This window comes from Cryptomeria japonica, chromosome 6, assembly GCF_030272615.1.
Source record: "Cryptomeria japonica chromosome 6, Sugi_1.0, whole genome shotgun sequence".
Taxonomy (NCBI): Eukaryota; Viridiplantae; Streptophyta; class Pinopsida; order Cupressales; family Cupressaceae; genus Cryptomeria; species Cryptomeria japonica.
In genome coordinates this window covers 606,821,934-606,848,478 of record NC_081410.1, presented here as the reverse complement: position 1 = coordinate 606,848,478, position 26,545 = coordinate 606,821,934, and the positions used below count along the sequence as shown (strand labels likewise).

Below are 26,545 nucleotides of genomic sequence, written 5' to 3'. Positions count from 1 at the left end.
TAGGCAAGGCTATATGGATATGTGAGCACACAAACATGACATGTGGCTCAATAAGAAACAAGGGTAGGTAGGAAATAGGTGTGGTAGGTAGGAGAAACAAGAAAATATTCCACATGATGAGGTGGATCACCCACTAAAGGTGGAATTATCACTCCACAATAAGTGGATATGATAGAGTGGTAACAAGATCACACCATAAAAGGTGGAAATTCTCCTACACACACTATCCCAATGTGGCACAAACACCCAAGTGTCTCATACCCAAACTACTATGAAATGCATTTCCTAAGTAAACTTAAGTAAGGTGTAATAATATCCAAGATGAATAATTATTTACACCAACAATAACAATAATGAGATAGCTACCCCTGTGGTAAAGATATAGGCTCCTCTGTGGTAGATTCTGGGGTTAGAGAAGTTGTGGTGAAGGCAGAAATGGAAGGAAAAATCAGTGTTTTCAATTGGGTGGTTGTCGAGATCTTTGGTTTGAAAACTAGGATCAATAACCTTTTAGCGGTATAGAATACCTTGAACTCTCCCTCCTCAAACAACACGAACAACCTACTTGAGCTCAGTCAAAAACTGGTGATAGGTGTTAAAGCCATGAAGAAAAAATAATGAACCTGGAGGTGGCTATGGATAGAGTCAATGAGAAGCTAAGAGTTGTCATTGTAGTGAGCAGAACTGCCATGACCAATAGCATGAAGGGCCTTCCAAGGCAAAATGAAAAAGTTTAATCTCTTAGTGTTTCCCCTTCGGCCACTCATGCTTCCCCCTCAATTTTGGTTTGTGGCAAAGGCAAGGTAAAGGAGCCCATCCTAGATGGAAGACTCAAACCAATCAAGGACCTTCAACTTGCACTCGTAGCAGAGATAAAGGTAAGTAGGTCAAAGCCAGTGATATGGAGGAGCTAACTAATATCAATAGGGCCTTTATTGATAAAAATGTTAAAATTGTTCAAATCTTGAACAAAATTGTTTATTTTATGGGGTGTTAGACCATTTTTTCTATTGTTTTCATTGCTACTAGCCCGTTGTGACTTCGCTTCTAATTTGTCTTTAATGACTATCTCTTTTATATGAATTTTGGATCCCTGTAAAACTTGTTTTATGCTAATCAAAACGAATAATAGATAGCTTGAATATATTTTTATTCATCTTATCATAACAAAACATGTAGATATCTGAAGTGTCTAACTTCTAATCAAAGTATCAATATCTACTATACAATCATATTTAATCATTAGCTTGCAATTAATGACTCTACACATATCCTCTTTGATTTTTAATATTATCTAATGCTAAAAGCTTTTTTATGAAACTCTAAACCAAAACTACTATTATCCAAATATTGCTTTTCTACTAATGTATGCCAAACAGTGATGAATGATTATCACGACAATAGATTTATATTTCGAAATCTATCCAGGTTATCGGTCTTGTTTCCGTGGTCTTTTGGCTTCACTACAAGGCTAAATGATCACTAATTGATATAAGAAATGAGGTTGTCAGTATGTAACATGTATTTAAATTAATGGAAAACCATGACCCCTAGATAGTTTGTGAGTATAGCATTGTATGTTCTACCACGTACCCTCAGTACATATTGAGAGAGAATCTAAAATGAAATCCGAGATCATGCAATTCATTTTAGAATAGAAATCACAGTGGGATGCATTGATGTTTAAGTTATGCATAAATTATGATGTATGAAAGTAATTTATTCATTGGTATATTTTAAGAGCTAGATAGCCATTCTCCTTTCCCAAAGCTTACGTCTTTCTTTCTTGTGATCTTTTTTAATTCTATTTTTTCTTATCTTCAATAAACTTCCACTCCACTTCGCAATTAAACAAAGCATTCAACTGTTTTTTCCCACACGCCTAAAAAATAGACTCTTAAAGTTAAGATCTTTAAATAATGCAGAAATTCATTGCATGAATAGATAGTGGTTTTAAATATTTTTTTAAGTAATAATTTTTAAATCAAACTTTTTTTTTAACATAGCAGCTAAAAATATTTGGTTATGACAACAATGTTCATAGTCTCGAACAAGATATCATAATCATAATCACACACAATAAATATAGTGAATAGTTCAAAGCCAACACATAACTATAGTTTAAACATATAAGTCATTATGTATACATTTCTTAATACATAGTCAAACACTATGACGTGAATACAAAATAATATCTATTAAATATGTTGATGGCAATTATACAAAACATCATCAATAAACTAATTACTATTGATTTACTTTGAAAAATTGAATCAACATTGACAATTTCCTTTATAGAAGTGTGGCACAACTTTGTACTTTTACCCTAAAGCCAACACATTACTATAGTTTAAATATATAAGTAATTATGTATACATCCCAAGGAAATACAAACTATTATTTATTAAATATGTTGATGGCAATTATACAAAACATCATCAATATATTTTATTTTTATTGAAAGTAGGTCATCAGCACTCAAATATAAGGTTGATTATCTTATCAAGGAAATAAAAAAAATAAAAAAATAGATCTTTCAACAACTCTTACTCTTATAAATAATTTTTTTTTGAAATCTAAAAATACTCTTTTATAGATCTATGAGTGAATTTCCCCAAAATATATATCTTGTAATACTTTAATTAGTTTTTATATTTTATATTTTATTTTTATTGAAAGTAGGTCATCAACAGTAAAATATAAGGTTAATAATGCATAATGTTAGTATCAAAGAAAATCCAAATAGGCATACAAGGCGCATAGGCATAGGACGTTACACATTTTCATAATATTTATTTAAGGATTCATAATATCTCTTAACATAAATGTACATCAAACTTGGTAAAAGAGCTAATAAGTAGTATTCACACAACCAAAAACTCATCATGGGACCCTTCTTTCTAACATAGTATTTTAATACAGATGGTTTGGTAATCTTGGTGTGGAGATTGCATGCAATTCTATAGCCTTCTTCAATACCATTCCAAAGGTGTCACTCATGTCTATTTTCTCATAATTCATCCCTCTTGGAAGGCTCCAATTAAATGAATGGATTAAAGAAGCAATAGTAAAATGAAGCATTTGATGAGCCAAAGGAAATCCTAAGCATATTCTTCTTCCAGCTCCAAATGGTATCAACTCAAAATCTTGTCCCTTATATGTCATTTTACTATTCTCACCATTGAAAAACCTCTCTGGCATAAATTTTAAAGGTTCCTTCCAAATCTTAGGATCTCTTCCAATTGCCCACACATTTACAATCACCATGGTATGCTTCGGTATCATATACCCAGCCACCTCACACAAGTTATCTGCTCTATGAGGTAGTGCCAAAGGTAGTGTAGGGTGTAGTCGTAAAACTTCTTTCACTATAGCATGGAGATAAGGTAGATGATCTATGTCAGATTCTTCCACTCTTCGATTCAAACCAATTATCTCTTCTAATTCTTCTTGTGCTTGTTTCATTACATGAGGATTAGCAATGAGTTCCACCATAGCCCATTCTACTGTTGTAGTAGTGGTATCACTACCAGTAGTCAAAAGTTCCTACATGATCATAAAGAAATCACTTGTCAACAATGCAATTCATAATTGTTTTGAAAATGAAGCATAGGAGTTGAAGAAGGTGTTGAACAACTATCCAATTCATAAAACTTTTAAAAAGTCTTAATTATTAACTGAAAACTTATATGGTTTAGACATAAATATGATTAAATCTTTCATTTTTATTTTATTATGATCTAAGAATAGAGAAAAACCTTATTTAAATATGCGGTTGTTTAGGTGCACTTTATTTATATATCGAATAATTCAACTTTAAATAGTCACTAACAATTTTACACTTTGAAACAAAATACTAAATAATTATCTTATGTTTACTATATGTCCAAAATAGCCAATAGTACTCATTTAAACTATTTCTATATATTTAGATTGAATATTCTTGAATTTGATCATATAAGCTTTTTTCTTCATCACTGTTTTGGATCACCATTAGATTAAACAAGTTTATTTACATAATCTAATAAGATTATAGAATGTGATCCAAAATATTTATGTTAAAAAGAGTTTTGTAGTAATAAAGAATCAAATCATTTGATATAGGAAAACATCTTCACTTACAGTAATTAAAGCTCTGATATTCTCTAGAGTGAAATCATGGGCAGTCGAATCGAGCAGAATGTTCAGAAAGTCCTTTTCCTTAGGAAGACCCACGCCTTTTCTCCTCGCCGCCAGCCGATCTTGTATGACTACATCCAAGTAGTTGTTTAGTCGCTTAAATACGACGCCCAGATCACGGCTCACACCCTGAGGATCAAGGAATCTCAGAAACGGATAAAAGTCGGCCAGGTTAGGTTTTCCGGCCAACCTCAACGATTCATTAAAAGCGTTCCTCAATTCCACAGAGTCTGGATTGGTGGGATCGAACAAGTTCTTACTGAAGATGATGTTGCTCATGAGATTGAGACCCTCGTAGAACACCAGATGTTTAATGTTCAGAGTCTTTCCTCTCTTCTCAAAGACCATTCGAATTGTCTGAGAGACTTGATCTCTTCTGAGATGTTGCAGCGCTTGGAGTCTTGTGGGAGTGAAGAGCTCTGTGGTAGCAATGCGCCTCATCTTCCGCCAGTAATCTCCATACTGAGCAAACACTATTGATGATTCGTGGTGAGAATTAACCTTTGCTGCTTCTATCAGAGTCCGGCCTGCAAAGTTTTGGTCGTGGGTTTTGAAGACCTCCTTTGCCATTTCAGGGGAGGAAACCACCACAGCAGTTTTCATGCCAAGAGAAAGAGTCATCAGCGGGCCGTATTGCTGAGAAAGAGCCCACAGAGATTCATTCGGTTTTTTCCCTAGTTGAAGAAGGTTTCCTACAATAGGCCAGGCAGGAGGTCCAGGAGGAAGATTTGCCTTGCTCTTATTCTTTCTTTTTACCGTTAAATCTAATAAGAAACATGTCAGCACACTGCTTACCAGTGCAGAAAGCCAAATCACCCATTGCATTTCCATTGAATGGATTTCAGATCTTCTCGGAAGGCAATGACTTGGTTTACTTATATGGATTTCAGATCTGCTCGGAATCTGTCAAATGACGTCATTCTCCCTCCTAAAAATCATTTTCCTCGAATGATCTCGATGATAACATGCACAGCGTTCATGAAATCTGGCAAAAATGTCCTTCCCTGGCATGAAACGCATATTTTGGTAACGGCCATTGTCATTTTGTGTATAAAACGAATAATGGCTATGCATTTGAATTGTCATAAACAACATTATTCGATATACTCTAGAAATTGATAAATTGAGGCAGTATTTAGTATTTATTTCAGTAGTCAATGATATAGAAATTGATAAATGGGTGGTGATATTTCAAATTGTGATATTGCTATAAGAATTCAACTATATAATTTTTGAGTCAAACTCATTGACTCATATTTCATGAGTAGTGGTTCACAGGAACCCATCTCTCATCAGAATGAATGGAACACTTAGCACTCATTGCATCTAGGTAATGCTCACAGAGGTGAAGCATTAGGCCTTCTTGAGAGGTCATACATCCCAGTGCTACTCCAACTCAAGCACACTTAACCATGAAGTTTCCGTTAACATTATATCCACTTAGCTTGCTACTCCATTTGCAAGACCTTTGACAAGTATTGTGGCTTATGAACCATTCATTATAGAGCCCCTTTAGCTCATCAATGTTAAGTAGGAGATATTTTCCATAGTAAGTCAAGTTGTGATATTACTATCAAGATTTAACTGTGTAGATTTTGAGTCAAATTCATTGACCCAAGTTTAATGGGTAGTGGTTCACAAGAACCAATCTCTCATGAGAATGAATGGAACAACTAGCTCACTCATTCCATCTAGGTGATGCTCATAGAGGTGAAGTATTGGGCCTTCATAAGGCACAATACTTGTTTAAGGTTATGCAAATAGGGTAGCAAACTAAGTTGGCTTAACATTGGAGGAACCTACATGGTTAAGTGTGCTTGAGTTGGAGCAATATTGGGACGGGTGACCTCCTAGGAAGGCCCAATGCTTCACCTAGATGTAATGAGCCTATGTGTTCCATTTATTCTCATGAGAGATGGGTTCTTTTGAACCACTACTCATGAAACATGAGTCAATGAGTTTGACTCAAAAACTACACAGTTGAATCCTCATAGGAATATTACAATTTGACTTGTTGTAAAAAATATCTCCTAGCTACCAATTGATGAGTTAAATGGGTTCTATAATGAATGGTTCATAGGGAACAACCCTTGTTGAAGGTTTTGCAAATGAGGTAGCAAGCTAAGTGGGCTTAATGTAGGAAACTCCATGGTTAAGCATGCAAGAGTTATAGTACTAGGATGGGTGACATCCCAAGAATGCCTAATGCTTCACCTTTATGAGAATCACCTAGATGCATGAGTGCTAAGTATTCCATGCATTCACACGAGAGATGGGTTATTGCGAACCACTACTCATGAAACATGGGTCAATGAATTTGACTCAAAAACTACACTATTGAATCTCAATAGCAATATCATATAGAAATGACATTAATATTTAATATTTTTTGACAATAAAATGATGGCAAAATTTAACAAATATTCTAATTGCAATACAATACTAAAAGGTTATAATGTTTTTAATAAAAATAAGTGAGTTTTTGACAAGTCCCCAATCCTAGTACAAATCATAAGGGTTACCAAAAGAGTAATCAAAAGAAATAGAGGAGGAACAACATAAAAAGAAATCAATAGACAACAAAGCAGAAACAAAATGAAAAACTCCATAGAGCAGGTCAAAACAACAAAATAGACCTTCATTGAAAATCAAAGTTAGAACCCATTTGTGGTCCCAACAGAACAATCTGCATATTCGGAATAATATGACACTCTTTTTCTTGTGGTGAACAATAGTCCAAGAATAATGATATTTGCCATGACAACACAATAGATCAAGGGCCAAAGACCCATTGGAAGTAGGAGACAAATCAACCAAACAAGCTACCAAATTTGGAGAGGGAACCCTATAGTCTAGAGACAGTGAGTCATAAACCATAGAGGGGTTAATGATAAAACTTGAGAGACCCACAAGAGTCACAAGAGGAGCCACATCAATAGGAATAAGGGTCTATGCCATTGAACAAGATAACCTTGCAGGAGAAGGAAGCACCAAATCCATTAAAGACTCCAACCGATAATCAAAAGCAACAAGAAAGGCTATGAGATTACAGTAGTCAACAACATTTCACCAAATGGGGGAGGAATGCGGATGAGAGCCACATGGACAAGAAGAAGGCAAATGACCGATATAAAAATATATACACTGAAAAGGTATCCCTTTATAGTCCAAAATATGATGTCACAACTACCCTCACACCATCAGGGAGATCTCGATAAGTGTTGGCTTCAAAAAGTCCAAATTCACCAAACTTTGAGCATAGGAAGTGTGGGAGAAATAGATTATATTAAGGTCCACGTTGAGGAAATGACCCAAAGTATTACCAATAGCTTCATAGGCAGAGTTGCACTAGAAATGGAGAGGGAAGTAGGGCAGCCTTCCCCAAATAGAGGAAACAACAATAGATAAAAGGTTATGTTGGTAGTATGTATTTTCATTAAAATTTCTTGTGGTTTATAGTTGTTATGATTCCCTAAGTTTTTCTCATTCATGAGGCTTTATAACTCTAGTGTAGCCTATAGAAATTTGGAACAAGGATTAATTGTTTGTTAAATAATCTTGTATTTTTCATAAGCATTTCAATTCAATTTTCTTTATTTCTACTATGGGTGCAGGGAGCATGTGTTTTATCCATTCCAAATCTATTTGGCAAATTCATAAACCTAGTTTTTGATATTTTACTAATTAATCTCAAAATTGATGATTATTAGATAATTCCAAAAGATTGAAATTAGATCTTTGGTAGTGATTATTTTCTATTATATTCAAGGCTTATATAGTGATGGTGGTGAGCCTTAACTATAAAGGATATAAAGTGAAAAAGAACAAAAAGATAAATTATCAAGGTTTTGTAGATGTCTTTCTTGAAGAGGATGAAAAAGTGAAGAAGTATACATTTGACTATAATTGGGAAGATTTTCCTACATTGTGATCGATAGCGAGTCTATATATTGTGATGTACTGCACTTTGGAAGGTAGATTGAAAATTGTCCATGGCTACCATTTTCCTTTTCTAAAATATCTTTGTCATGGTAAATTTTTTATTTTGATAATCATTTGACAACCCGAAAGATATAGATATTCACTAGAAAGGTTTGGTTATTCGTTGTTAGGTTCAAGTTGTATTTTTGCTTTGATTGCTAACACTAATGAGCCTAGGACTGTTAGAGAGGCAATGGGAATACATGATGTAGATTCTTTGATGGAAGCCATGAATGAAGAGATGGTTGTATTGAAGAAGAATGCCACATGAGATCTAGTACCTTTGCTTGAATGGCTATATTGAAGAAGAATGCTACATGGGATCTAGACTTACAGTGTTACAGCCATTGTGAAAAAAGACTTACAATGTGGCAATCATTTTGAATAAATAGATTAAATCCTAATATCATTTTTGTATATTATTATCATTAAAAAGTTATTAATTAATGATATAATTTCTATATAATATTACAATAAAAAGATTAATTTAACAATTTTTTATATTTGTACTCATACTTATCTTATATACTAAAATTAAAAATAAATAAATAAATAAATAAAATAATAATAATTCTAATATTTGTACCTATTAATATTTAAATTTGTTTATAGAACTTAAAGAAGTTTGAAGAGGCATTGACATAACAGAATATAGACCATTAATGCACAGCTAATTAATGCATTCTTTGCGAAACGAATTACATCTTATATAGTTCAGTCTCCTTTGTGTGCTCCGCACAATTTTGTTTATTTATTTCTATATTCAACCTTTATCGCATTAATTATTTCTTAATTTTTTCTCACATTTTCAAAGTAAACTAAGTTTTTAGTATTGTCTTAATATATTTTGGAAGAATTTTTACTAGTTTTTAGCATTTGAGATCTACAGTTCAAATATCTACAAACAAAAGTTGGTTCAGATGTCTTCTGCAACGAACCTGTTATGATCATTTTCCTTAATTTTTTGGTCAATTTGAAGCAGGTTTAAGTAATTATTAATAGCTTTTAGCTACTCTAATTTTATGTTTCGAATCTCTTCATGCACTTGTCTGAAAAGGCAAATTCTATGACAAAAATCACAGTACGAATTTTTCTGTAGAATTTAGTTTTTGTGTTCTCTTTTCCTTTCTTCTGTTAAAATACTGAGATAAGGAGTCTGTTAAATTACTGAGATAAGGAGTCGTGCCTGCTCTAGATTCATTTAAAAATTTCATAAAAGCTTTGATTGCTATTCATGTAAAAGGGAGATAAATGGGTACTGTCTGAGTTGGTAGTGGTCGAGTATTTATGGTCTTAAAAGAGATGTCACAAGTTTAAATTTCATAAAGGGTAGGATATGTACACAATCTTATGATCCGATCACGAAGTTTGATTTAATTATAATTTTTATTTGAAAGACTATGCAGTTCATTTCAGTTTTATTTATTTGTTTTTACTTTAAAAGGTATTACAATTGATTTTCATTTTAGCTACATTATGACTTACCTTCATTTTGAATATGTTGTAAATGACTTAAATATCACTTACAACATCGAGTTACAGTATGTGCTCAATGCATTTATTCAATCTCTAACATCTGCAAGCTTAACTTGTACAACATCTGTTTAATTATTTCAAGCAATTTGTAAACGATTTCTTAGTTCATACCTTTGTCCATTTATTTCAAGAATCTATAAATCTGTTCTTTAATTTTCCAAAGCAATTTAGAAATGATTTTTTATGTTTTTAACCATATTGATAATCTATCTATTTGAAAACATTAACAATTTATAAATCTGTTCTTTAATTTCCCAAACAATTTATAAATCTGTTTTCTAATTTCCCAAAGAAATTTGTAAATGTTTTTAACCATCTTCATAATCTATCTACTTGAAAACATTACACTCTGAACAGGAACTTGACGTCTCTTGTTTATTTCTATATTCAACCTTTATTGCTACCATAAATCCTAATTAAAGATTCTTTTGGAGTATCTAGATATACGGCAATACTATGTAATTTTAAAATAATGACCAACTATATTATTATTTATTTCTACATGAATAATTGAGCAAAAGGAGTATCTATTAGCAAGTAAAAATCAACATTATCATTATTTAATTTATACACGTTTCTTCCGAGGGAAGGGCACGTTTTTGTCAGATGTCATTAGCTATCTTGATACTAAGCGTTTTATATATACAAATCTTTAATGTATTGTTGCTGGTTTCCCATTGAGTCTCCTTGGCAGATCTGAAATCCATTCAATGGAAGAGTAATGGCTCATTTGGCTTTCTGCGCTGGTGAGCAGTGTGCTGTCGTATTTCTTATTAGATCTAATCGCCAAAACAATGAAGAAAAGAAGTGAATATCTTCCTCCCGGACCTCCTGGCTGGCCTATTGTGGGAAACCTTCTACAGCTGGGGAAAAACCCAAATGAATCAATGTGGGCTCTTTCTCAGAAATACGATCCTCTCATGACTCTCTCTCTCGGCATGAAAACTGCTGTGGTGGTTTCATCCTCTGAAATGGCAAAGGAGATCTTCAAAACCCACGACAAAAACTTTGCAGGACAGCTTGTGTTAGAAGCAGTCAAGGTTCTTTCTCACCACAAATCCTCAATAGTGTTTGCTCAGTATGGAGATTACTGGAGGAAATTGAGGCGAATCGCCACCACAGAGCTTTTCTCTACCAGCAGACTCCAATCGCTACAACATCTCAGAAGAGATCAAGTCTCTGACATGATTCGAATGGTCTTCGAGAAGAGGGGACAATGTTTGAACATTGCACATTTGGTGTTCTACGAGGGTCTCAATCTCATGAGCAGCGCCATCTTCAGTAAGAACTTTTTCGATCCCAACAATCCAGACCCTGCAGAATTGAGGAACACTTTTACTAAGTCGCTGAGGTTGGCCGGAATACCCAATTTGGCCGAGTTCTATCCATTTTTGAGATTCCTGGACCCTCAGGGCGTGAGCCGTGGTGTGACCGTCCATAATAAGCGACTACATAAGTTGTTAGATGTATTCATACAAGATCGGCTGGCGGCGAGGAGGAGAGGCGTGGATCTCCCCTAGGAAAAGGACTTTCTCGACATTCTCCTCGATTTGACTGCAGATGATTTCACTCTAGTGAACGTCAGGGCTTTAGTTTTGGTAAGTATTGCATATTCTCTTAGTTTTTCAGTTTTTCACATCAATTTTATGATCTATTATTAGGATCAGTCGGGATAAATATGAGTCTCAAAGAGATTTTGGTTGTTTTGTTTGGTCATCTTGATAATAGATAGGTCTAAAATATTTATGAAGAAAAATGATTACATAGCATAATTGGGAATGGCTTAAATCACACACACAATTTATACTTCTAGGTTTAAAAGTGTAAAACATTCAGAGTTGACTGATATTTTCTAGGCTTAATATATTGCTTAAGGTGTGTGGTCACACTAAGAATAAACTTCTAGGCTTAAAACTGTTAAACACTCAGAGTTGACTGACATTTTCTAGGCTTAATATGTTGCTTAAGGTGTGTGGTCACACCAAGAATACACCTCTAGGCTTAAAAGTGTTAAGCACACAGAGTTGACTGACATTTTCTAGGCTTAATATGTTGCTTAAGGTGTGTGGTCACACTAAGAATACACTTCTAGTATTAAAAGTATTAAACACTCAGAGTTGACTAACATTCTCTAATCCTAATATGTTGCTTAGTGTGTGTGGTTAAAGGTCGGCCGTATAATCTAGATATATTCAATCTAAATGTCATAACTTTTTTACGTTTACAAATGCGTAACAATTTTTTATTACCCTACAAAAGTAAACAAAAGATAATTCTAAGAAGATCCAATGCTTCACCTCTATGAGCATCACCTAGATGCAATGAGTGCTAAGTGGACCATTCATTCTCATGAGAGATGGGTTCTTGTGAACCACTACTTATGAAATATGGGTCAATGAGTTTGACTCGAAAACTACATAGTTGAATCCTAATAGCAATATCATAAAACAAAAGATAATTAATTGATGTGGAGTCTTCAACTCAATGGTTAATTTTTTATATTAAATATTTTAATAAGAAAAGAAAAAAAATTCAATAAATCTAAGATAATTATTTATTCTTTTCTATGTAAATAAATAATAAAATTGTTATAGACTATTTGATATTAAATTATTTGATTTATAAATAGAGTACACATAACCAATCATAGCATCTCCATAATAAGTAATTCTCTAGGGCCTTAAGTCACAATAAAAATAAAAATTAAATGTTTAATTGTATGTATGTTAAATGTTTATTTGTTTCTTATATAATAAAAAACTAAAACATATATGTTTGTTTAATTTTTTAAAGTAAGAAAAGGTAGATAGCCCCACCAAGCGATTTCTTTTAGTTATATGAATTATTTTGTTGTTCAATACACACTTCAACTCATATTTTTCATTTTCAATAAAATATAAATTTGTATGGTTGATGGATCACTTCTTTATGATCATGTAGGAATTTTTGGCTGCTAGTAGTGACACTACTACTACAACAATAGAATGGGTTATAGTGGAATTGACTGCCAATCCTCATGTAATGAAACAAGCACAAAAAGAATTAGAAGAGGTAGTCAGCCTCAACAAAAAGGTGGAAGAATCTAACATAAACCATCTACCTTATCTCCACGCTATAGTGAAAGAAGTGTTTTGACTACACCCAACACTTCCTTTGGTAGCTCCTCACAAAGAAGATAACTTATGTGAAGTAGGGGGGTATATGATACCCAAGGATGCACAAGTGATTGTGAACGTGTGGGCAATTGGAAGGGATCCTAAAAATTGGAAGGAACCTTTAAAATTTATGCCAGAGAGGTTTTTTAATTGTGAGAATAGTAAGATCGAGTATAAGGGACACGATTTTGAGTTGATACCATTTGGAGTTGGAAGAAGATTATGCTTAGGACTTCCTTTGGCTCATCAAATGGTCCATTTTACTATTGCTTCTTTAATCCATTCATTTTATTGGAACCTTCCAATTGGACTAAATTATTAGAAAATAGACATGACAGATACCTTTGGAACAATAGTGAAGAAGGCTATAGAGTTGCATGCAATCCCCACACGAAGATTACCAAATCATCTATATTAGAATAATGTGTTAGAAATAAGGGTCAAAGAAATTTATGATAAGATTTTTCTCCTAAAAAAATTACTTACTAGCTCTATTACAGGGTTTGGTGTAAGTTTATGTCAAGTGATATTATGAATGAATAAATAAATACTATGAAAATGCATAATCCGCAATGCCTGCATGCCAGGTATTTTTGTTTCACTTTAATTTGTTACTAATATCATACTTATCAATGATGTTTTCTATTTCCATCAATATATATTCTCGATGATATGTTGTATTTACATTACAGATGCTTAATGTTAGTAGATTTCCACAATACATGAATTATATTATTGTAGAAATTTTTGGATTAGATTGCATGTATATTTTTTCATCAATGTCTCGGATCACACTCTATGATTTGTAATCAGGATGATACAGCGAATAAGGAGATTAAAAATAGGTTGGTTGTAGAACTGAGTAGAATAAATTAAAAGGGGAAGGGTGGAGGTAGAAGGTGCATGAAGTACAAGGCTAGGAGAAGAGGGAATAGTTGACCTACATAGAAGAACTAGAAAATAATAAACTGATAAACAAATCAAAGAAACAAATAAATAAAAGGATTAAAATATCATATATATATATATTAAAATATATAATAAAATAAAAGACACAAAGCATATACCCATTAACAAGTAAAGACAATCAATAATTCAAACATACCCAAAGCAACCTAAAATACAAAAATGGGAAGAAAGAACAAAAATAAATGAGACTCAAAATATATATCAAATTTTGAAAAACCAAACAAACAAAGAAACAAGGAAAAAACACCGACTAACTCATTGTTTGTGTATATATTTTTTCCTTTTAGAAGAAAAAACAAAACCCTCTGCACCCTATTGATAGAGACAAATATGAAACAATTAGTTGGAGAAATTGATAATTAAATTAGCAACTTTCCTCTACATTTAAAGGTACAATTCCCTCTTATGAAATAATTGGGGTTTTTACGGGTTATGTTTTTGACCAAAAAGTAGTAAAGGCAAACAAAAACAAAATGAAGGAAAGAACAAAGCTGATAAAGACACAAATAGGTAACTCAAAGTTCACCCATTAGTTACGCATGAAAAATGGACATAAGAAATTAATAGTTATCCTTCTAAAATGATGTAAATGCATCAAGACTCAAAGTTTTGTAAACATACGCATTCATAATAATAATAGGCAGATGAATTCAAAGAACTGATTGTAAATTTGAAAGTAAATGCTAACCAAAAGAACATGCATGGATACAAAGCTTCAAGAATTCCCCATTCTTAGAATCTCATTCAAAAGCACAAATTCTCCATTTCTCTGCATATAAACTTATGTATCTAAAAAAGAAAACATGATCTGATCTTCAGAATGATTCAACCTTACATACCTAGGAGTCTTCTGATTTTTTGTTCCTCTGTCCTGATCTTCAGTTACTGTTGAATTTTTTTATACTGTCGGAGTAACTAGTTCAACATTTTGTTTTGGTGTAGGTGCTACTAGTTCAGTTATGATCATTTCCACTGTCGGTTCTCTCTCATAGGTTCTGATTTGACTTATGTTCTTCTCATCCACTTTGACATTTGTTCTCTCCACAGTTCTCTGCAATCTTTTGTTATAACATCTATATGATTTTCTTTCATTAGAATAACCAATAAATATTCCTTCATCACATCTAGGATCAAAATTTCCAATCGAATCATCTCTTTTGATATATCATTTACTACCAAAGATTGTGAAATACTTAACTGTTGGTGTATGAACAAACCATAACTCATAAGGTGTCTTACCAATATCTCCTTTGATATGAACTTTTTTTAATGTGTATACTGTCATTCTTATAGATTCTCTCTAGTAGATATGAGGCAGATTCACTTCCATTATCATAGTTCTAGCTGCATCCAAGATAGCTATGTTATTCCTTTCTATAACTCCATTCTGCTAAGGTGTCTGGGGTGCAGAAAAGTGTCTCCTGGTCCCATTCTTCTCACAATAGCTATTAAATTCACCAGATGTGAATTCGCCACCCTGATCTAACCTTAAAAATTTAATCTTCAATCCTATCTCTGTCTCAACTTTAGCTTTAAAGATTTTAAACTTTCCAAATGCTTCAGACTTCTCCCTTAGAAAAGTAACCCAGATCATTCTAGAATAATCATCAATGATTAGCATGAAATATCTATCACCTTGAAAAATTTTGATTCTAGCAAGACCACACAAATCAATATTAATAAGATCAAGAACATCATTAGATTTGTCTTGTATACTCTTAAATTAACTTCTAACTTCCTTTCTGATTTGACATTCCTTACATATCGGATTATAGGGCTTTACAATCTTAGGTATATCTCTAACTGCGTTAGTAAAATTGATCTTCACAATGAAATCAAAATTCACATGACACAACCTTTTATGTCATAGCCAACTCTCATAAATTTGTGCAATCAAACATGTCTTCTCACCGGAGTTCAAATGAAAGATATTACCTTTAGTCTGTGTACTAGTTGCAATTTCCAATCCAAATCTATTGATAATCTTGCATTTTCCATCCTTGAACTATAACTGAAATCCCTTATCCACCAACTATCCTCCACTCAAAACATTATACCTTAAACCTTCAACATAATAAACATTATCAGTGTTATGCTTACTATCCAATGATATTGTTCCTTTTCCCTTGATCATGCATGATTTGTCATCTCCAAATCTAACCATACCACCATCAAATTCTTGCATAGATAAGAACTTCCTTTTATCTCCAGTCATATGATGTGAACATCCAATGTGAATTAACCATTCATCCTTGTCTTAAATTTTAGCAGCGAGGGCCTTCTCTTTAGGTATTGGATCATCTTCCTTGATATCCAAAAAAACCCATTCCTTTCCATTACCGGATCCACTAGCTAAATCTTGTGCCAGTTCATCATCAGAATCAGTCACACCTTCCTCATCCACATAGTAGCATGATTTGTCTTTGTTTTTCCTATACTTATGCTTGTTCTGATAATCACGGTTAGGCCTAAAATATCTTCTAGCTCTTTCTTGAAATCTTGAATTACTTTTAGGACATCTAGATGCAAAATGACCTATCTTATTACATGCAAAACATTTAAAAGGTGATTTCCCTTTATACTTACTTCTTGCCGGTCCTTTAGGTACTCTTCTAGCAAATAAGGCTTCAAGTTGCTCAAACTCTTCATCTTATTTCTTCATATCCTCTAGTTCCTTTGCATATAAATATTTCCTAACACTCTCACTGGTAGATGATGTAGATGCATGAAAAGAAGGTTCAGAATTCACAGCACTAGAAGGTCCAAATTCCTCAAGCTCAAAAGAAGATAACTTCCTAGCCAAGGTATCCCTATTAACATAGGTGTTTTCCATAGTTCTCAACTCATTAATTTCAGTAGCCTTCATCTTATAAGCCGGTGGCAAAACTCTCAGTACTTTAGAAACTATTTCATCTTCGCTTAGAGATCCAACACAACATTGACTTCTCAAAACAATCTCATTAACTCTCTCCATAAAAGCAGTAATCCTTTCATCTTATTCCATCTTCAGGTTTTCGTACCTCACCCAGTAACCATCAAGTTTAGCAATTGTAACAGTAGGTTCACCTTCATTTAGAGTCTCTAATTTGTCCCATATAGACTTTGAAATTGATTTGTTAGTTATTCCCATTATTTGTTGATCAAAACGTGCACACAAAAGGGCTTCTCAAGCTCTGCAATCATTCTCAAGATCTTTATCCAGACCTGTCGTAGGAGGATTGCCAGATGCCAGATTAAATGATGTAACACCATTCTTAGTGATCTCCCAAATCTCCTCTCCAAGACATCTCAGATGAGTCTCCATCTGAATCTTCCATACCCTGTAATTTGTTCCATCAAGCCTAGGAATTTTTCTCCAAAAAACAACTGCAAATGTATTTGATGAACTTGAACTCCTAGATGCCATAAGATCTTCCTCAAATGGTTAACCTTCTGCAGAGAGGACCAAGCTCTGATACCGATTGTTAGACAACTCAAATAACCAGATGACAACTGAGAGGGGGGGGGGGGGGTCAATCAATTGTCATCGGATTATAGAACTCTAAGAATTCAAATCCTTATTACTGAAACACATAAACTTAATACCAGAATCCATAAACCAAATACCATAATGACTGATAAAGCAATTAAACATAAGCATAAATCACAAAATAGTTACCATCCATCCATAACACATGACACCAAGATTTGTACGTGGAAAAATCAGTAAAGGGAAAAAACACGGTGGGAAGCCTACCCACAGTTAGATAATACTTCTACAGTAAGTATGTGACTAAAATATGAGGGGCCTACACATGCAGGAAGGCCAACAACCTAGAGCTTACTGCTCATCACAAAAAGGAGCCTCACTGACTACAAAATCATCGAACTACAATCCAGAAAGAAGAGGGAACTGCAAGTATAGCATCTCCTATGCCTATGTACAATTCTAGTTAAGTTCAATACCAGAGGCCTTAAACCTCTCTTACAAAACCAATTCAATCACCTATGATTGACCAAACCTTATGCATATGATTACATCATATTTATACCAACCCAGAACCTAAACAATTAGGTCGGCCACCAATACAATAAGTTCATAACATAAAATCGTAATACCAATGATCAACCAAGTCGGCTTAGGCCAAGAAAAATGTAAACCAATCCTTAAATCCTAGCGGTAACGCATCAAGAACATCCTCCAATATTTTAAATAAACTAGTCCATAACCTAGATAATACCGGACCCAAAATAGGTTGCCATAAACGAAATCCAACACCACCGATGAACTAGAACATGAACAAGATAACCAACAACATCCTGAAATCCATCTAGAAGCCACACCAACACCACTTATCACGTGCATCAAAAGATCTTCAACAAAGCTCTGTCGATAAAACCCTTACCGGTGACCAAAAGGCTTACTAGAAAAAATGATAGCTCCTGAGTGATCAAATCCTGAACCAATTGATGATGATACACATCTGAATAGCATGAATAACATATCCAAACTAATTCCACAAACCAAAGCATATCAGGTCATACCGGATCAATATCATAAACCAACCACTCTACTGGAACCAATCGGAAACCAGTAAACAACCAAAACAACCGGTGTTGCCATCAATGATAAAACATCAATGCAAAACATAATTAATTTCTCCAAATTGAAAATAATGGTATGATTGTATGCGAATGAGTGGTGATCAAGAATACTTTGTAGTGTAGTTTCACATGTGCATTCTTTATCTGGTAGCTAACTAAGACAAAGAACAAAGCAGAACAACAAATGTGATACAGTCAAGATATTTGGCACTTAACCGAAACTCATCTAGGCATTGTAGATGTCATTTTGGAGTTTATTTTCTATAATTCATCATTTTAATTAATTAGTAGTAGTGATCCTTCTGGGGTTGTAGCCCTTATTGTATTTGAGCAGTGAGCTCTAGGCAGTGTGCCTGAATGCCTATGAATTCTCCATATTGTAATATTATTTTTCTACTGGTCATAGTGGAATAATATTGTGGGTTCAAATCCCACCGTGGTGTTTCCCATTTGGGTTTCCAAGTAAAAATCCTGGTGTTATGATTGTGTGGTTAATTGCTTTGTGTTTCTGCATTTCAGTTTCATGTGTATGCTTCTGGTGCTTCAAGGTTAAGTCAGAAAATTTAGTATTTGGTAGATCACTGATTCACCCCCCCCCTCTCAGTGATCCCTAATTCCAATAGTCACATGGTCTTGTCTCCCCCAACCCACTTGGTAGCGGAGGATGTGTCACTGGTTACATTAAAAAGTTCACCCGAAACACTGTAGTTTATAAGGGGGTTCTATACCCGATTCCTACTGTCTAAAATAAGAAAAAAATTATTCCTTGGGAAGTGTATTGATCATGGTGCTCACCATCCACTATATCAAGGTCTAATCATGACTATTTATGAGTTTATTCTATTGTTAACATCCACTGTAAAACCTAAAGGATTCTAGTAGTATGGCAACTCTTGCTAAGATGTTGAAGTTGAGAAGCACTAAATATTAGAGTCACTTAATATAGCCCTCCCTTTGACCAAAACCAACCCTACCCTAGGAGATAAATGGAAAAAGTGGATCTTTTAGAAATGTAGATTAGTGGGGATGTGAGTTTGTCTCCCTCTTCTACTTTGAAAATAAATTCTCTAGTCAATTTGTAGGTGGAACTTGTTTAGAATAAAAATTAAAACAATAATTAGAGCACTAAATTACCAAATTTTTGGTAGGAATGTTGGCAATCGATACTCATCCAGTGATATTTGATGCTTGATTTATGGTCTAGGGTTTTCATTGATGGCAACTCTTCTTAGAGACTTGATCTAGTGGTTGTGATTCATCTTATCTGGAAGCTAGAGTTAACCGATAGGCAGTTAATCGATAAAATAGGGCATTTTCGATGATTGCGGTAATTTTGGTGGTTGTTTTTGTGATCTCGGTGAATGGGAAGACCCTTAGGAAGCATGTGATTATAATCTTCTGGTCCAATTCTATGTCTTGTTTAAGATTGAAGTCGACTTGGAGCTACACGTTACACTTCTTGAAGCCGACTTGAAGGAGATTGCTTTTATGTTAAGACCGGATATATAAGATTGAATTGGCGATTGATTTTTGGGGTATTAGTGGTGTGGCGATGAGTTTTAATGTGATTGAGTGCAGTTTCATGTGCACATTTATTTGATAGATAATCCGGTAGCTGACTGAGATAGAAACAAAGTATTCAATAGAGCGAAGACAGTCAGAGATTCAGTGCTTAACCAGAACTCATTATTGCATAGTCAGATGCTACTTAAGAGTACATTTCATTGTATTTTATCATTGTAATCAAATTGTAAGTCAGTGAGACTTCCTTGAAGGTTGTAGCCTTCCGGGAAATTGTAATTGAGCAGTGAGCTCTAGGTAGTGAGCCTGAATGAAAGTGCATTCCCCATCTATGTAATATTTATGTACTCCTGGTCATAGTATATGAATATTGTGGGTCCCAGCCCCACCGTTGTTTTTCCCTTTCTAGGTTCCCACGTAAAAAATTTGGTGTTGTGGATTTTTGGATTCTTTGCTGCATGTTTATGTTCTTTTCTATTATGCATTGATAACTAGTGGATAAAGAATACGTTTGTGGATTTGATTTTTTAGTAGATCATTGATTCACCACCCCCACCTCTCAGTGATCTCTGATTCTAACAATTGGTATTAGAGCTTAGTTCCTCTGAGGAAGCTTAACCGCTTGAGGAAGATTTGGGTGATTGATTCTATGGATTCTGATTTTAGAGACAACTCAATGTGGCACTTTTGGATCTTGATGCAACTAGAAGTGAGATATGTACACTGAAGAAGAACCTGAATGTTGTTGATGAATTCATTAGTGAGCTGAAGGATCAAGAAGGTATCTATAGAGAAAAGAGGAAGGAATTAAATGACAAGTTGAAGGAGAAAAAATATCAGATCATGGAATACCAGGACAAAGTTGATGAGGCAGACAAGATTGAGAGAGAGAATGCTCCTTTGAAGAATGAGATGTAATCCATTGTGATGAGACTGACTAAGGAAATTGAGGACCAGAAGAAGAATGAAGAGATTCTAACATAATCATTGAATGAAAGAGTTGATGAATATTTCTTCAGGCTTACTTATGAGAATGATCAGTTGAAGCTTGAGCTGACACAATCAAGGAATAATGGTCAAGAACTTGAAAGACAGATTGCTACCTTGAGGGATGAACTTGCTACTGCCAATGAATACAAAGACAAATTCAAAACCAGTTCAGCAAGGCTTGATGAGATGCTAGAAATTCAGAGACATGGAAAGGATATGCAAGGCCTAGGATTTGAGAAAGGTGAATCCTCTGGATTTGGACAAGGCAATGCAAAACCTGATCAAAATAAGAGCAAGAATCCTCCAGTAAGACAACCTAATATTCATAAATTCAATGGTAGATGTTTTACTTGCAACAAGTTTGGTCATATGGAGAGTTAGTGTAGAATTAGAATGAATAATGGAATGATGAACAATAACAAATGATGAACAACATGAATAATGTTCCTACCTTTAGCAGTCAATGTTTCATATGCAATAACTTTGGACACAAGTCAAATATGTGTAGAGTAGTAATAAATAACTTTCAAAACAAGAGATGCTATGCTTGTGTAATGTTTGGACACATCTCTAATCAGTGCAGGACAAGACCAAATCAGATGAACTTTAGACCTATGAAGAATAATGTTGTTTGTCGAGCATGCAACAAAACTGGTACATTGCAAAGTATTGCAGAAGAAAAAATAGTGCTTCGATTGACAAGAACAAATCAATGGTCAAATTGTTTGTCCAATGTAGAAAGTTGATCTAAAGAAACCCTAGTCAAGGCTTCTTCTTCATCATGATATCCATCAATGGGGTGAATAGGCACATGATTAGGGTGGGGAGAAATAACATGATCCTCATTAAAGAAGCCACCCAAATTAGGCTCTATCTCCTCGGTAATTAAACCTTGGGAAGCCTTAATTCTAATGCTTCGTCTAACGGGGATAGGATAGGTAGGACTAATAGTCGTAAAACTCATACACTAGAGGGAAAATTTGAATTTTTAATTGTAGAACAAAGATTACAAAATTGAGTAATGCAAAATTCAAGAAAATAATGATTACACAATTTGAACTTTGTTGGAGGAAGAAAATGACATAATTTCCAAAAATGAAAGGAAATTGGAATTTTAAAATTAGGCTAAGGGAATACCACTTAATTTTAGAATTTTTAAAATCAGGGCAGACAGTTATTAACCTCTCAATTTTAAAAAATTTCTTGAAAGTTGCAATGTTGAATTTCAAAGTGTAAAGTGGAAAAATCGAACCCTAGTTCTCTCCTCCCCAATCTCCAAGGAGAGAGAAGGGAGAGTCACTAGGGTTGATGGTTTTCACTTAGGAGGGACTTTACATTCAAAAGAGGGGTTGAAACCCACAAGATCCAATCCCACACAATGCAAGATTGGATTCTAAATGAGTTTCAAGGGTTAAGACATCAAGGATACCCTCTTTTGTAAATAAATGTAGATAGAAAGATTGAACTAGGAATGCATGTAAGGTGGGAAATATTCGCTTATAAACAGAGATAGGGATATGATATGAAGCTATGGACCTGGAATTAGCAGTAAAATGTCGAGACGGTGCTGTTCTGCAAATTTGAGCGAAAGTTGACGGGACGATGGCGCCCGACGTGCACACAGTCCTCTGAAAAATCCACGAAATGAAGGTGGATCTGTTCGTCTCGGCACAAGGATTCCAGATCTTCAATTACAGCCGCGTACCTGCAACCTACACACAGAAAAGCGAAGACGATTGGGGGGTTAGGGATGAGGGGTTTGCCTTTAGGTCAAACCCCGGTTTTGGAATTAACCAAGAAATGAGAAATGCTGTAAATGTAATGTAAAACAAGTACTAATACCTTGTTGCAAGGATGTTTGTATCCTTATATGCGAAGGTATAGATGTTGTTGTATGTTGTATGTTGTATGTGGTAGTATGTGATCTCCTCTTCAATGGTTGAATCCTTGTCTTGAATGCAACACTTAGCCTTGAATGGAGACTTAGAATGATCAATTGCTTGAAGGAATGCTTGAATGCTTGAATGCTTGAATGCTTGAATGTTTGAATATTGTTTCCATGCCTTTTTCCCCCTTTCCAAAATGAGAGAGGAAAAGTAGTTTATATACTTGCCAATTAGGGTTAAAAGACTGATTTTCCCGACCTTAGGCCGACCAGGAAATGTTATTTTCCAAATTGCAAACAAAAGGACCCGAAGTCCCATAGGAGACCGGGCCCAAAATAGGGCCAGGGACCAGGGCGTTGGGTGCCATTGTCCCCACCTCCCGAGACAGCAGGGTGCAAGGAGGATCAGGCCAGGGTGTTGAGAAATGCAGTTTTTGATGTTATAAGCAAGTTTCAGGGTCTCCATTCAGGTTCTGTGTTGCATCGCCATCGTGAAGACCCAAATGCGGTTGAAATTGTAAGTGTCACAATTTTAGGATGCTACATTTAGCCCCCACTTTAGCGGGAGTATAAGCGTACGCCAATACTTCCGGTAAAGTACAAGGAAACAACATTGAAAAGGCTTTCACCACGTCAAGGAGGCAAGATACACCAAGCCCCCAGTGGACTAAGGATCTTACGACTCCGATTGACAAAGTAACAGGGAAGATCACGAGGGAGAACCATGACTGTCAGTAGTAAGGTTCCCTCACTATGAGTCATGCAAGAAAGATCTCAAAAATTTTCGAGGCAAAGCTAAATTTGTCAAGAAATTTTCAAGTATCTTGAAAAGATATGAACGGGATGTATGCCTCCCTATGTTAAAGCGATCGCACATGCCTCACCGGGGGGTGATTGATTTAAGGTAGTGATACATATAAGAAATGAGAAGGGAAAGGAACACGTTATCACAAGGATTTAGCCCCCAACTGTGAGATAAGCCCAAGGATAATAGAGACAAAACACAAAGCACAAGGTGACTTCGCTTTCTTCGGGGTCAGTATGCTGTATGATAATTCATGTATATCATATGTATGTATGCATAATTTTTCTTCATTCCCCAATCAAGGAAGGTCACCTAGAAGAAGGGAACACATGTGTCTTTTGAGTCAACATGAGAGAGACCAAGAGATCTCAATGCTTTGCATCGTCCTCAAGTAGACAAAACTAAGGACAACAAATAGAAGAATGAGAATAACACATAGAAGAAGTAACAAAAGAGAGGAGGAGAGAATCTGCTATGCTAATGAAACTAGTCTAGCACGTCATCTACCCCCCGATCTTGCTGATCAGTATTTTGGGAAGGTAGGAAACATGCTAGAGGAGGAACATCCAACATAGCAGATGGAGCTATCACAAGATCAAAACAAGGGCTATGTTCATATCCCAAGCCACGGTGTTCTTGTCTAGGAGCTAGGATAAGTGCTTTAGAAAATGCGTTAGATAAATGGTTATCAACATCAACATATTCATATTCACTATCAGAATGAACAGGAGTAACAGTTGCATCATGAATAACATTTTCATCTATATCATCATCAAGATTTATAAAAATAGGATCTTTAACTCGCACAGGATCAAGACCATCATGCATCTTATGTTTAGGAGATTTTGGCTCAATTTCCGGCTGAGGAGAAAATGGAATAATACTAGCTGAAGGTGTTTTTGGGGATTGCAAAGTTTGAGAAGCAGCTGCCTGAGCTCTAAGACAACGCTTTCGTCGGCGTTCACGTGCAGAACAATTTTGTGTAGTCTTAGTAGGAAGTTGAGGAGATTGAGGAGGAGGAATGTTCTTATCACTTGGGTGTTTAGGTTATGGTCTCTTAGGCTGGATAATAGGAGAAGAAGAAGGTCTCTTCTCTCTATAAAAAGAAGGAGGAGGAACTGCTCCATATAAGGGAGGAATATTTGGTTTAGGAAGGAGACCAAGCCCATCATGACGAGGAGGTATAGGTCTACTTTTAGGAAGTTTATTAGATATAGGCATAGTCACATCCATAGGGATGAGTTTGGAATCTTCTTGAGGAAAGACATTAGTTTCATCTTTCAAAGGAAGAACTTCCTTCTCAAGAATGATAGGAATGTCAAGTTTGGGTGTTCTAGGTTCACTTAGAGATAGGATCATATCTTTTTTCCACTTCCTATAAGATTTAAAAAGATGATCACTTCGCGGAGGAAGAGATTGGAACTGTTTAGGCCAAAAGTAATCAATAGGAACACTAGAAGTTCTTTCAGCTGGTTTAAAGAGACTATGATTGACAGTAACAACTTCACCATTATGGGGAAATTTCAAACACTTGTGAATAGGAGAAGCAATATCTTTCATGGAAGACAGCCAAGGATAGCCTAGCTTCACACGAAATTGTTCGGATGATGGAATAATAGAAAAGTCCACATCAAGGGATTTGTTATGGATCTCAATAGGTAATGTAATAGAACCAATTGCAGGAGAAGAAAATGCATCAAATAGTTTCACAACCACATTTGTTTCATCATAGATCACTTGATTTAATTGCAAAGTAAAAAGAAATTCTTCAGTAATGACATTAACCATACAAGAAGGATCAATAAGCACTCCATGGCAAGGTGTATTCTTGACTTTTGCAACTATATATAAAGGACCATCAGGTGCCCTGATAGTTTCACTGGAATCAAATGTGATGGAAGGTTCTTTAGGGATTTTCTGCTGCTCCACAAAGTTAATCACATTAGGAGTCATAGACACAAGATCATCAAGTGAGACAGAGGAATCAGTAGTATTGATCACATTAGAGGTATGAGAAGGCAATGGATCAGTAAAAATCTGAAGATTTTGGTTAGGAGGAGCTACAGATGTGTTGCCTTTATCATTCACACCAGAAATAGAGATAGTATTATTATCAATCAAATCTTGAATTTTTCCCTTTAAAGAAAAACATTTTTCAATATCATGCCCAGGATGACGATGAAATTGACAAAAAGATTTGTTATCAAAATAGGGTGAATTAATCTTTGCAGGATCTATTTGCCGTATAGGAGGAAGGGTAAGTACATTTTGTTCCAATAACTTATTCATAATACTATGCAATGATTCATTCAAAGGAGTAAACTTTCTTTCTTTCTTGAAAAACTTAGAAATAGGAGGCACACCTGATGCTGCATTCACATTGTTGTTGATGATGTTTTCATTGAATTTGATGGAATCTCTGTTCGGTTTAAACTTTCCAAATGGTTGTTGACTACTATCACCCTTATCACTCGGAGCCATAGGATGTGATTGTTCCATTTGACTCACAGTCAGTTGATAATTGTGAAGAGTTGCACACAACTGTTGGAAAGAAGTAAACTCAGAAAACAAAAGTTTGTCTCGAATATCTTTTTGTAAATTAGAAATAAAGATTCTTTGAATATCATTGTCAGGCACTGGAAAAGAAATTTGAGCATACAAATACTTATATCTACCAATGAAATCAGTCACATTTTCTTTAACACCTTGTTTACAATGCATTAAATCAATCAAAGTAACTTTAGGACTTATATTGTTTTGAAATTGTTGAATAAAAGCATTTGCAAGTTGTTCGAAAGAAGTAATAGAATAGGAAGGCAACGAGCAATACCATTGTAGGGCTTTATCTCTTAATGTTCTAGTAAACAGTTTTGCAAGCAACCTTTGGTCATAAGCAAAATCAGTGCATATTGTTTGAAAGGTCTTAACATGTGTTAGAGG

At 34.8% G+C, this 26,545-nt stretch overlaps 2 protein-coding genes across 2 annotated transcripts; one reads left to right on the top strand and one right to left on the bottom strand.

Annotated features, from left to right (window-relative positions):
• Positions 1-2,913: 2,913 nt before the first annotated feature.
• LOC131036226 ((S)-N-methylcoclaurine 3'-hydroxylase isozyme 1-like) lies at positions 2,914-5,010 on the bottom strand. The gene is made up of 2 exons (XM_059207157.1): positions 4,123-5,010; positions 2,914-3,546 (listed from the first exon to the last, which is right to left on the bottom strand). Exons 1-2 carry the CDS (start codon positions 5,008-5,010, stop codon positions 2,914-2,916), a joined length of 1,521 nt encoding a protein of 506 aa, XP_059063140.1.
• Positions 5,011-10,490: 5,480 nt separating this feature from the next.
• On the top strand, positions 10,491-11,216 carry LOC131036227 (ferruginol synthase 1-like). The gene has a single exon (XM_057968074.2). It carries the CDS (start codon positions 10,491-10,493, stop codon positions 11,214-11,216), a length of 726 nt encoding a protein of 241 aa, XP_057824057.2.
• The last annotated feature ends 15,329 nt before the right edge of the window (positions 11,217-26,545 follow it).